This window comes from Xylocopa sonorina, chromosome 14, assembly GCF_050948175.1.
Source record: "Xylocopa sonorina isolate GNS202 chromosome 14, iyXylSono1_principal, whole genome shotgun sequence".
Classification (NCBI taxonomy): Eukaryota; Metazoa; Arthropoda; class Insecta; order Hymenoptera; family Apidae; genus Xylocopa; species Xylocopa sonorina.
In genome coordinates this window covers 3,169,746-3,182,188 of record NC_135206.1, presented here as the reverse complement: position 1 = coordinate 3,182,188, position 12,443 = coordinate 3,169,746, and the positions used below count along the sequence as shown (strand labels likewise).

At 40.3% G+C, this 12,443-nt stretch overlaps 1 protein-coding gene across 1 annotated transcript in view; it reads left to right on the top strand.

The window, feature by feature from the left end:
• The window catches only part of LOC143430455 (E3 ubiquitin-protein ligase MIB1-like), a 55,679-nt gene that overhangs the window by 2,712 nt on the left and 40,524 nt on the right, over positions 1-12,443 (top strand). Inside the window, exons 6-8 of the mRNA XM_076906761.1 lie at positions 12-159; positions 501-742; positions 884-1,081. Coding sequence (XP_076762876.1) covers positions 12-159; positions 501-742; positions 884-1,081 — 588 coding nt within the window. The remainder of the gene's footprint in view (positions 1-11; positions 160-500; positions 743-883; positions 1,082-12,443) is intronic.

Sequence of the window (12,443 nt, the reverse complement as noted above, 5' to 3'; positions counted from 1 at the left end):
TTTCGCGCCAGACGATGGGGAAGATCGGAAGAGTTTTGCAAATTTATCACGATGGTGACTTAAAAGTGGAAGTTTGCGGCACTTCTTGGACGTACAACCCCACAGCGGTTACCAAAGTGGCCAGCAGCGATGGAAGCGTTCCAGGAAACAGCAGTGGAGGTTAATAAATCATAATTAACTCTCGAACGACGTAGCTTTAAGTCCCGCTCGACCACGCGTTGAAATCTCCCTCAATTTTCTACCAATTGCCTCAAAAATTCATAAAAAAACATACGCATAGCCTTCAAAAATTCAAAAAAACTTGAAAAATTCAAAATTTGTCATAAATATATAAAATAAATATAAAAAATGCATTTTACTTAAAATTCTTCATTGTACAAAGCAACAGCGCTACAAATCGCCATTTTGTTCGCTCGACTGTAAATTTCTTTAATTTCTAGCAATTTTTTCTCTTAAATTTGGAATATTTAATTTATTGTTTGTATTTATGATTTTTTCAGAACGTTTGTCAGCGTTATTGAAGACTCTGTTCGAGACTCACGTCTCTGGCGACGTTAACGAAGAATTGGTGAACACAGCAGCGAATGGCGATGCTGTAAAGTGCGAGGAGTGCTTGAAGAGACCTGAAGCTGATGTGAATGGCGTGTTTGCCAGTCACACTGCTTTGCAAGCAGCCAGTCAAAACGGCCACCTGGAAGTTATTAAGATCCTCCTTCGTTACAAGGCAGACGTTGAAATTGAGGTACGCACTCTGAAAATTCTACTAAATTTCTACATTTCTGGACATTTATACGTATTCAAGAGTTAAATTAAGAGAAATAAGTTAGTGAGTTAATTTTTCATGTGAATTATTAATGAAATGATTGACTTATGGTCTGCTTAGGATAAAGACGGTGACAGAGCCGTCCATCACGCGGCTTTTGGCGACGAATCAGGTGTAATGGCCTTGCTGGCTGGTGCTGGAGCTGATTTGAACGCTAGAAATAAAAGACGCCAGACAGCCCTCCATATAGCAGTCAATAAAGGACATGCTGGTGTAGTGCGTACGTTACTGGAATTAGGGTGCCATCCTAGCTTACAAGTAAGTGGCTCACACATTTATCTTTATCGTACGCAGAAAAACCTGAAGATTTTTCTCGTACCTTCAATTTATATTGCTACGTAAGAGTTAAATAATTATTCTGATTTAAAAGAAGAGTAGCGTTGAATATTAAGTCAATATTATTATTGAATAGTTTAATAATGATTTATTGAACGTCTTTCATATATATACGATGAGTCAGATAACTTAAAATATTAATAATAAATTTTTTTACCATGCAATGTGGTAATTGAGCTATGTCAAAGTAGTGACGTATCAGTTTTCATGATATTCTTACAACTTTTAATTATATTTATTATTTTTTGATTATGTTTAATGGTAGAAGAGAGAATGCAACAAATTAAAGCATTCAAATAACAAATATTTCTAGCTGTACAATAATTTCTTTAATTTTGATATTATCAATGTTTTATTTTTGCAATGATTTCTTGTTTGCTTTCAACAGAATATTAATATTAATTGTTACGGTCCAAAGTAATTGCGATTACGAAACTCTAAACATTTTTACATCAACGAATTTCTGTGCATTGATTGTATATTCCCAATGCGATGCAAAATGTTTCCAGTCCAGAGTTAACTTCGTTTTGTCATCAACCAGATTTATCTGGGCCACGCACTGTACGTGTCACGTAACTCTTGTCATCTCGTCACGGTTATTAAATTCACCAGTCCCCCCTGTGGGCAATTTCGTGTCAATCCTCCTTGAATTTTTCCGTCCACGCTTAATTACCCGAGCTGAAACTCAGCTCTCGTTCGTTTCCAGCGTCCAGCGTCGCTGGTTCCTCTCGCACGGACAGAGTCAGAACGTGAATTAGTGTTAATTCACCTTTGTTACATGGGTATCTCCTCATTTGCAGGGGACTTAATTAATTCAGTTATCTGGCTGGAGGAAGCACCGAATTCCACCTGCGTTACGAGTGTCGCAGGATTGTATTTGAGAATACGTGTTGCGCATAATCAAGTCCCTCCACCTCTCCCAACCTTGTTCGTCTCTGTCTCTCTCTCTTTCTCTCTCTGTGTATCCTCTCTGTGTCTAGGCAGCAGGATATAACACAGAGGGTCCCTATTTTCCTTCGAAACAATTCGAACCTGAAGACAACCGTGAGCGTTTTCTGCGATAAACAACATTTACGTGTCCTGCATACACAGCCTCCAAGGATCGAGCTTCTCTTTCCTTCCTCGTTGCTTTTTCTGGCTACCCACGTAATTCTGTTTCGATGTTAACGCGAGTCACTGTTGCAATTAAACGTCTCGTGGACTTTAAATTGAGAAAAGGATACGTGGAATTGAATTATTGGTAAAAATTAATGTCTGTGTAATTAGAATAGCAATTTATGTACATTTTTGATACGTTTGTTTAAAGAAGAGAATATTATGGCTTCTTTGGTACCAATAATAATATATATTTATATCAGTTTTGCTGGAAATATTCTTTAGAGTCTTTGAAAAGGATTTGAAGCCCTCTAAAGGATATTAGCTTTTTTTGTATAGTTGAAAAAAATTATTTCTGTCCTTTAGAGTCTTTGAAAAGGATTTGAAGCCTTCTAAAGGATATTAGCTTTCTTCTATATAGTTGAAAAAAATATTTCTGTCGTTTAGAGTCTTTAACAAGGAAGCAAAAGTGTTTCTCGTCACATTCGAGCCGTGTCTGGATTTCTAAAGCCTCTGTTTTAATCCTACAAGGATCCTGCGTCGAATCAAGCTAAGTCTAATTCCGTGGCGCGAGTCTTGTTGGAATTCAACGAGATCTTGCTTAGAACTAATCTCGAACTTGCTCAGAACTTCAACCCATTTTCGTGTATCCGCCTGATACCGGATTTGCATTCGCAGGCTACGTTTTCGATTCCTCTCGCTCGTCATTCGAGCGACTGTCTAACGCGAGACTCGCTGCGAACTTTTTAATGAATTTTTAATAAATCTGTATGGCAGTTTATAGGCGAAGAGAATGTCCGTTTTACTCTCGAGTCGTTAAGTCGAAATCTCGAGCAACGGAATTCATTAAAACGAGCATATTAAAGAGAGAGAGAGAGAGACTTGTTTGAAACGCGAGCGCACGGGCAATTACAATAAATTATTGCAAAGCCTTCTGTTCGCATAACGCCCCCTCCACAAGGCAGGGAAAGTAATTAAGAAAGTTAAGTAATGCGTCCTCTCATTTTCATAATTACCACGCGAAATGGTATAAATTAACAGTAAACGTAAATCAACGATGTTTTTAAGGGACGCGTCTCGGTCACCCGTTTCGTCTACCACTTATAAATCGTTTGGGACGCGTGCCATTTTTCATGAACCTTTTTACAGCTCTCGTCACCATTTAAATGCTCTGTTCTTATATGCAATATTTTTTAAATTTGTAATTACCTAACGTTTGAAAATTTTTATCTGATCTTTTAAGATTTGGTTCTAAATATTGTTACTCTTGATTCACTTTGGACCTTTTTGTGTATTCTAACGAATACCATTGTCCAAGTGCCATTTTTCAAGAACCTTTTTACAGCTCTCGTCACCATTTAAATGCTCTGTTTTTATATGCAATATTTTTAAAATTTGTAATTACTTAGCGTTTGAAAATTCTGATCTGATGTTATTTATATTGTTACTCTCGATTCACTTTGGATCTTTTGTGTATTTTAACGAATACAATGTCTTCAAGCTAAGTGGACTTGAAGAAGGTAATTAATTTTCTAGATAGATCTATCTTTAATTAGCTTTTTGTACTCTAAACCATTCTAGACGTTAATTACTAGCTACTTAGCGCCACTTTGTCTATTTTTTATAATTTTGCAAATTATGATAACATTTGAAACACTCCCCAATATGCACTGCAGGTTGATTTCTGCGTGTTTGACGCCTTCCACCATTTTAGAAAAAGATGCATTTTTCAAGAAGTTATGATGGAATAAATTAATTCCCCATAATCAATAATAAACTTTAATGTTTGCTCAGAGGGGACACTGAAGTGCAAAGGGTTAAATAATCATCTAAAAAATTTCTAAACTTTATCATCCAGCAATTATCAGTAAACAAGATAATTCTAGAAATCTATTATCTTAAAAATTTCCAAACCTAATCAACCAGACAATTAGCAGTAACCAATGAACTTCGTGCACCAAAATTTACACGCATTCCAAGAAACCACGAAAAGACTCGACCAAGTACAAAACTAAATAGGGCGTCGTCTTTCGTACCCGTTGAACCGCGTGATCGACAGTGGGGCGTACCCGTGGAGGTTCTAAAGTAAGAACGGGACACCCGGTAGCCCTTTGCTCTCTCGTGCGAATAATGCATTCAGTCGGGCCAGGAGACTTTGCGCGGCTGCGACGTCTTCTATCCCGGAAAATGGTTCGCAATTTCGACGCGGGACGAGGAGGGAAGCGTCTATAGCCCGTATGGCCCCTATTACAAATCCAATACCCACCTAGAGCGATGGTATACGGCGTCTCTCCTCTCTCTCCCCTCTCTCTTACTCGTTCCAGACCCTGGCAGAGTCGCATCCTGTTATAAAACATATTCGCTGACAGCGACGATATTCCCCTCCGCTGCAGAGTCGACAGAAGTAACGCCGCATCCTCTTCTTGGACGCTCCTCGAACGAAACCTGATCGCTCGTCGGACCATGCCAAAGACGGATAATTCAGCTGCTACGAGATTCGAGTCACGATTCAAGCGTTCTGTCCACAACGCCCTGGCAAATCATCCAGCTGCCTCGTAAATCTGGGCTATTGGCGCTTTTGCTGATGAGCGATTTGGAAACGAGAAACGCGTCACTTTGGACGTCCATGATGTGCTTTGTCGACACGATCTTCCGATTTCTGTCGAAGTTTTGCGAGCTCAAGTTTATGCAGAGGATTTTGGAAGTTGAGAAGAAATTTTGATTAGAAGAGGATGGCTCGAGAAATGGCCCCTGCTTGGAAAAAGAGACGACAATGGAAACGAGAAACGCGTCACTTTGGACGTCCATGATGTGCTTTGTCGACACGATCTTCCGATTTCTGTCGAAGTTTTGCGAGCTCAAGTTTATGCAGAGGATTTTGGAAGTTGAGAAGAAATTTTGATTAGAAGAGGATGGCTCGAGAAATGGCCCCTGCTTGGAAAAAGAGTCGACAATGGAAACGAGAAACGCATTATTTTGGACGTCCATGCTGTGCTTTGTCGACACGATCTTCCGATTTCTGTCGAAGTTTTGCGAGCTCAAGTTTATGCAGAGGATTTTGGAAGTTGAGAAGAAATTTTGATTAGAAGAGGATGGCTCGAGAAATGGTCTCTACTTGGAAAAAGTCGACGATGGGACCATCTGCAGGGAGAAAATTGGTTCCTGGATCTTTGCGTAAAATGCTGGTTCTTAAAGCAAGCTTTACGAGAACTCCAAGGCAAATAAAGCATTGTCGCGGGTACAATTTACCTTAAACACAAATTTGTATTCCCTTCGAGTCGGCATTTCTCTCGGTTATTACACCGCCAAGTAGTTTTATGTATGAAGGGAGGACAAAATGGGGAGAAAATCGCTCTTTTTCTTTTTCATTTCACCAGATGATCGCGTGAACGAAAATTAATTACTTTCTTTAAGTCCATTTATTCACTAAAATACATAAAATATCCAAAGTAAATCAAGACTGAGAATATTTTAGAAATAAAAATAAATCTCTGGTGTTAACAGATTCAGTACGATGAAATTTCACTTTCTTTTTCATTTCACTAGATAATCGCGTGAACAGAAGAATGTGACGAACGAAAATCAATTACTTTCTTCAAGTCCATTTATTCACTAAAATACATAAAATATCCAAAGTAAATCAAGAGTGAGAATATTTTAGAAATAAAAATAAATCTCAGTGCGATGAAATTTCACTTCGATAAATAGTGCGAAACCAATTCACAAGAAAATACCATCTCTGCTATGTTTTATAAAACACTGTAAACATTCTGTAGCATAACGTGGATGAACGAGGGGGTGGAAAAGATGGCGTGGCCTGGTACGACTTGTTTTAAATTTCACGCGAGAGCCCAACCACCCTCTCGACTCAGAAATATGTTTATCTGCGAGACGCGTTCCTTAAGTCAACACGTCCCGTGCATGCGAAACAGCCCCGTCTCGCTTGCTGGGAATCTTTATCCCGTCGCCATTAAGTGTAATGTTCATCCAGAAAAGCACTACTCAGATTTAGAGGTGTTAGACATTCCTTTTAGTGAAACCAAGGCGAGAATACGCGTGTGTGGCGTGTTTTCTCAGTATGCATCGCGTAGTATCTCCTTTTGGAATAGAAAAATAGGTTCAACGGGAGGGTGGATGCCTGGCCAATCCCTCATGGGCTTGGACAGAACGTTTTATATAAATACTTGAATAGATTCCAGGGCATAAACAGATTTAACACTTCGCTTTCGCAGCAGAGAACCAGCATTACATCCCAAAGGCGTGTTCCTGCTTCATTCTTTATGCGTATCCGCTAGCTGGACCCTCGAGGCCCCTCGTAACCGTCAGATTCTTTATAAAGTAGCCTTCCTCAAAGGTTAGCAACGGGCAAACAACGCGTTTCAATGGCACGACCAAGCAACGCGACGTCTCCTGTCGTTTTCGTGTTTTATTAACTTAACTTTGGAGGATAGCTGGGATTCTCAAAGAGAGGGATCAAGCTAAAGACGAGAGCAAAGTGGCCATTTTTCTCTTCTCTTCTTCAGTTAACTCCTTTTCATTCAAAAGGAGGAATGTTTGATCGTTTCTTTAACATAAATCGATTCGTCGTGCTGCTAAGTTCTTTAAACCACCCATAAAACAGAAAAAAAACACTTAACTTTGGAGGATAGCGAGGATTCTCAAAGAGAGGGATCAAGCTAAAGACGAGAGCAAAGTGGCCAAAAAACAAGATTTCTAAGCCTCCAACATTCTAAGTGCAAGATTTCTAAGCTTTGAGCTTTCTAAGCCCAAAATTTCTAAGCTTTGAGCCTTCTAAGCCCAAGATTGGCCATTTTTCTCTTCTTCTTTTCATTCAAAGAGAGGAATATTTGTTCGTTTTCTTAAAATAAATCGATTCGTCGTACCGTTAAGTTCTCCACCGTAAAATGGAAAAAACCAGCGATGCTCGAAGAGGGAACAGCTGTAAAAACCGTCTCTTAAACGGAGTTAGAGCGAGTGCCATTCGAGAGCTTGAAATTACCTCGCAGCCCACGTTGCTCTCGAGTTATCTCGCGAAATTGACGAGGCAGGCGGACTTATTCGTAATTTTTGCCCCGCGATAGCTCGTACAGGGTGGCACTGGCTCGCAGTGCCGTAAAACAAAATTCAAACGCGCCGCTGGTAATCCTGTTATCGGGCAGAGAATTTGAAATTGGCTGGCAGCCTTTATTCCGCGCAAACGACTTTGATACACAGACAAAAGCTGCTGGTTATCCTCTGCTGGGAATTTTTCTGCAGCCTCCGGAACTCGAGGCGCTGGGGTTGGTCGATATAAAGGAGCAACGAGAGGTCGCGAACAGTCGCCGCCAGTGCGCGCTGGTTGGCTCGAAATGGATCGTAAAACGAGCTGGGGTATTACACTGTTAGCAATGAGGCAGACGAAGCTACACGTTGATTATTTTTACAGTTAGTACCGTGGTCTAGACTAATCAGTGTGCCACTCATTTTTTTCTATCGTGCCTCGAGAATACTCGAGAACGTTGCACCCTCCAGCGTTCGCCATTTGAATACGATGGAAGCTTAAATTATCCTATGAATTCTCATTTTATCTCGTAAATTAATTGTACTAATGTCTTGGTAAAAGTTTGTCAAATTTTCAGTGGTGTTCGTTGTTAAAAGATTATTTTAGTAAGGGTTGTGACTCTGGAGCGTGGCTGAAATCATCAAAGAGACGATTATTCGCTAGTAAAAGGACGTTGAATGTGTTTTTCGAATGCTGTAACAGAATTGAATTCTCATTTTATCTTGTAGATTAATTGTGCTAACGTCTTGGCAAAAATTTGTCATTTTTACAGTGGTGTTTGTCGTTAAAAGATTCTTCTATTGAGGGTCGTGACGAGAGTGTTCCTCCCTCTAGCGTTCGCCATTTGAATACTATGAAATGAAAGCTTAAACTTTTCTACCAATTCTCATTTTATCTCGTAGACTAATTGTACTAACTTCTTAGTAAAAATTTGTTAAATTTACAGTGGTGTTCATCGTGAAAATTATTTTATTGCGGGTCGTTTATGCTCGCTCGTGACTCGAGCGTGGCCGAAATCATCAAAGAAACGGTTGCTCGCTGGTAGAACGTGTTTATCGAAAGCTGTAATAACGGATGCGAGAGGGTAGCTCGTACGAGTCGACGAGCAACGTTAAAGTTACACTGGGCCGCTCTCGAGCAGTAGTGGTAGTACTGGAACAAGAAACAGCAACAAACTCTTAGCCGACAGAGGCTGTTGTACTCGAGTACTTAGAGCGAGAGCTTCTTTGTAGAATGGCGACCGTGCAAGCGACGGGTTGCTGCACTCAACCTCCCCCGAAACTTGCCTCTGTTTATGCTGGACTAGAATTTTCGTCGTGCCACTCGAAACCTTGTAGAAGCTGTTCTTCTCGAAACGAGTCTCTCTTTCATAGATTACAAACATTTAGTGCCATTAAAAAAAAAAATAGAAACTGTATACAACATCCTGGACATTGTACAATCAATAGATTCAGCTAGCTTTAATTAAAATGGAAACATTTAGTGCCATTAAAAAAATATAGAAACTGTACACAACATCCTGGGCATTGTAGAATCGATAGATTCAGCTAGCTTTAATTAGAATGGAAGTAAGGTGGTTTCTAGTCTGTTTCAATAATTTCCGTAGCACTAATTACGCGATGAACGCTAAGTAACCTCGCCTCTGATTTAAACTGCGATCGATATTCACGTTGAACGGGCAGGAATGGTAAAACCCGCGGTATCGACGTTACGACCCTCGTCCCCTTTCCGCTTTTCATTCGATTCGCTGTTCCATTTTGTAAGTATCCATCCGGGGGTGGCCTGTGCTAGCATCCCCTGTATTTCGCACGTGTTCGCACGATCTCCCTTTATTGTTCCGCATTAACGTGACTCGATGCGAGCCCAACGAAGTCTCGAAAGTTGCCTCGTAAATTTCAGTTGATACTCCGCGTCGGACGCGGCCCGCCGCCGGGGTTATCGATGGCGCGAAATAAGGGCCAACTTTCGTAATAAAATTTCCTCTAATACGAATTCTCGGACCGGAAACTCAGCGACGATAAAAAGAAAAAAAATAGAGACACGCGTCGCGAGGATTTCTTTGATTTTCACTGATTTACAGATTATGTTAAATCGTCGTTGGTTCAGATATCAGAGAGTAATGGAAGCTTTTATCAGAAAAGACGAAACACGTCGTGAATATTTTCTTGCTGGCCCCACTTGTTCTTCACTGATTTACAGATTATGTTTAATCGTCATTGGTTCAGAGATCAGAGGATCGCATAATGTCAGAAGTTTGTTAGAAAATAAGAAACACGTCGCGAATATTTTCTTGCTGGGTCCACTTGTTCTTCGCTGATTTACGGATTATGTTTAATCGTAGTTGGTTCAGAGATCAGAGGATCGCATAGAGGAATGTCAGAAGTTTGACAGAAAAATGTCAATAGTTGTTAATTGCAAGCTTGATGCACTTTTGATGATCAATATTACTTTCTACCGTCTTTCTAATTAAATTCTTTAGCAATTCTTTATCTCTTTAATTTCTTTGGCAATTCTTTAGCAGAGCAATTGCATTACTTGATGCACTTTTGATGATCAGCATTGCTTTCTACTGTCTGTCAAATTAAATTCTTTTGCAAGAATTTATTTCTATGAATATCTTGACATTCTTAAAAATATTTCTTATTTTTTTCAAAGGACAATACACTGTCGCCATAATTTATAATAGTGTAAACATTATCCCTGTGTGGTGGGGATCAGAATACACCCACAGTAACCCCTGCTTGTCGTAAGAGGCGACTAATAGGGGAAAAAATAGACTAAGAACAAGAAAAACGTTTATTTGTCTTAAAAAAACCACAAAAGCTAGTAGTATAAGTACATACATAAGCAGCCACGTCAAAAATGTACAAATAGTCCTTGTTTTGTGGATTTCACGTTCGTGTATGCATTTAAAAGCGTGTGAAAAATTTCGAAAGATTATTACTCAGCAATAGAGAGCTTTTATTCTTCTTGGTGGAAGCTGAAGCAACGTTGTAGCTTCTACGAGTGCAGTAACTACTTGTAGCTATACTTTTGGCCATTCTTGTGCCAAACTCGAAGCGAGCGTCCCTCCGCGTGTACGTTACCAGCTTATCCGTTCGAAATGCCCCAGTAATGGCGGGTTTGATCGTCGTGGGTTTCACATTTTACGCTTGACGACTCGGCCAAGTGCTTTTATGGTGCACGCGTCCCGTTGGATACTTCGTTTCACGGTCCGCGACAATTGCTCTTGGCGAGAGTTAAATCCCGATTAGAGGAACTTTTATTCCGCGCGAGGCCTCGACGATGACTTCCTGTTTGTCTTTAGCGCGAGGAAATCTCGATTTCTGCGTGGAAAATTACACTGGAGCGATAAAGAAGTTCAGCTGAACGCACGAGGAAGTTGTAAGCTTGTAAGCTGAGAAAGCTAGGGTTTTGAAAGGCAAATGTTTGGTTTATGGTGTAAGATCGCAGAAAAGGTCGCCAGGAAAACTTTTAAGCGTTCACTGCCACGATAAATAACTCGCAAAGTAACAAAATCCACTCTGTCGTGTACACAATCCTTCCAACGTGTCACCAAATTCTTTTTCTAACAGTTTGACGACCTCACAATTTTCTTTTACCATTTTTATGTGAGATACGATGGTAATTAAAATCTTTTCAATCATTTTAACAACGAATATCAACTTGAATAATTAATATCATGAAATTGGCTTTCCTTTTTCTTGGTTGATCATATCGAGACTCTTGAGAATAAATTATCCACCATTTATACATTGCTTGTTCGTCCTGAGAGCTCGCGGGCCGTTCGTTTGCTCCCAAAACCGATCCAACTTCCTCTATTCTTAATAGACCATATTATCTCCCTACCAGGTAGCTTTAAAAGTTCCCTCGTATCAGCCTGACGGTGACGCCTTTGGCGTTCCCCGCGGGAAACGGGAGTTAAAAGCACGCCAGAGCGGAAAGTAATCGCAGGAGGCGAAATGCCTCGGTTCGAACGCGAGCAAGGAGGGGATCGTCTTTCTACAGAGCACAGGGTATACACTTTACAAGCTTTTTTCTCTGCAAACCGAATATTCCCCTCCTCTCCTCTCTCGCAAGCCACTCGTGACCCTTCGAAAAGTGGAAATTATCGGCGAGCTGGCTCGAACTTTCTGATGGAACCTTTGTTACCCAATAGCGGCTCGATTTCTCAACAACCTATTAGCCTAATTAGTTCTACAGCTCGTAACACGTGCCCTGATTAAATCGATCACGATCTTTCGCTGATATTTTTCATAAATATTTGGAATTCCATGGTAGTTGATCGTTGGTTTGCATTTTTCTATCGAGGACAGTAAAATCTGTTTTGGTCATTATGGTATTCAAAAAACAAATCAATTGAAATCATCTTCAAGTGACGAAAGCGATTTTGGACCAATTCGTCGCAAGAAGCGGTCCCTAAAACAAATTTTAGTTAGTATATCGTACAAAGTTGTTTATTAGTAAAATTTGCAAATATTTGTTTGTACCATTTCCTTTATGGGGTTTCTATGCAACAGAAACACCTTTACGTTTTACTGTATTTTGTATTTGATGGCTGGCAGGACTCGATCGGTAATAACGATTCCATCGAAGTTTGGCATAATGGAAAAATCCGGTAAGCGGTTCGCGTAAAAGGTGAAAAGTTGGCTGATTCCTCGAGCGGCGTGTAAGACCCGCGGACGTTCTTCTTCTTCTTTCAGGAAATTTTCAAACTCCCGCTGATCCACCGGGAAATTTCTTGGCGTCCCCGCCGGGACGCACGCCCGTTTTTATCAGGTCCATCCTGTCAGCGAAACGAGACTTGAGAAACTCATTAAAATGCATTGGCTGCCGCGCAGTGGGGATTTGTTGTAATATTGTTGCTACAATTTGTCAATCGACTCGCTTGAAAGCTGTCGAACGTTCAGAATTTTCTTCATTTAAATCGCTAAGCAGACACGCTTAAATCGTTAAGCTTGAAATCAATGCTCGTCGTTTTCTGGACAGCCAAATAAATTTTCGCTATCAATCGACGCGTAGCCAACGTAAATATTAATGCTCGTTTGAAAACCGTCGTACATTCAGAACTTTCTTCATTTAAATCGCTGAGCAGACACGCGTTAAGCTCGAAATCGATGCTCGTCGTTGGCCAGCGATTACGTCGTA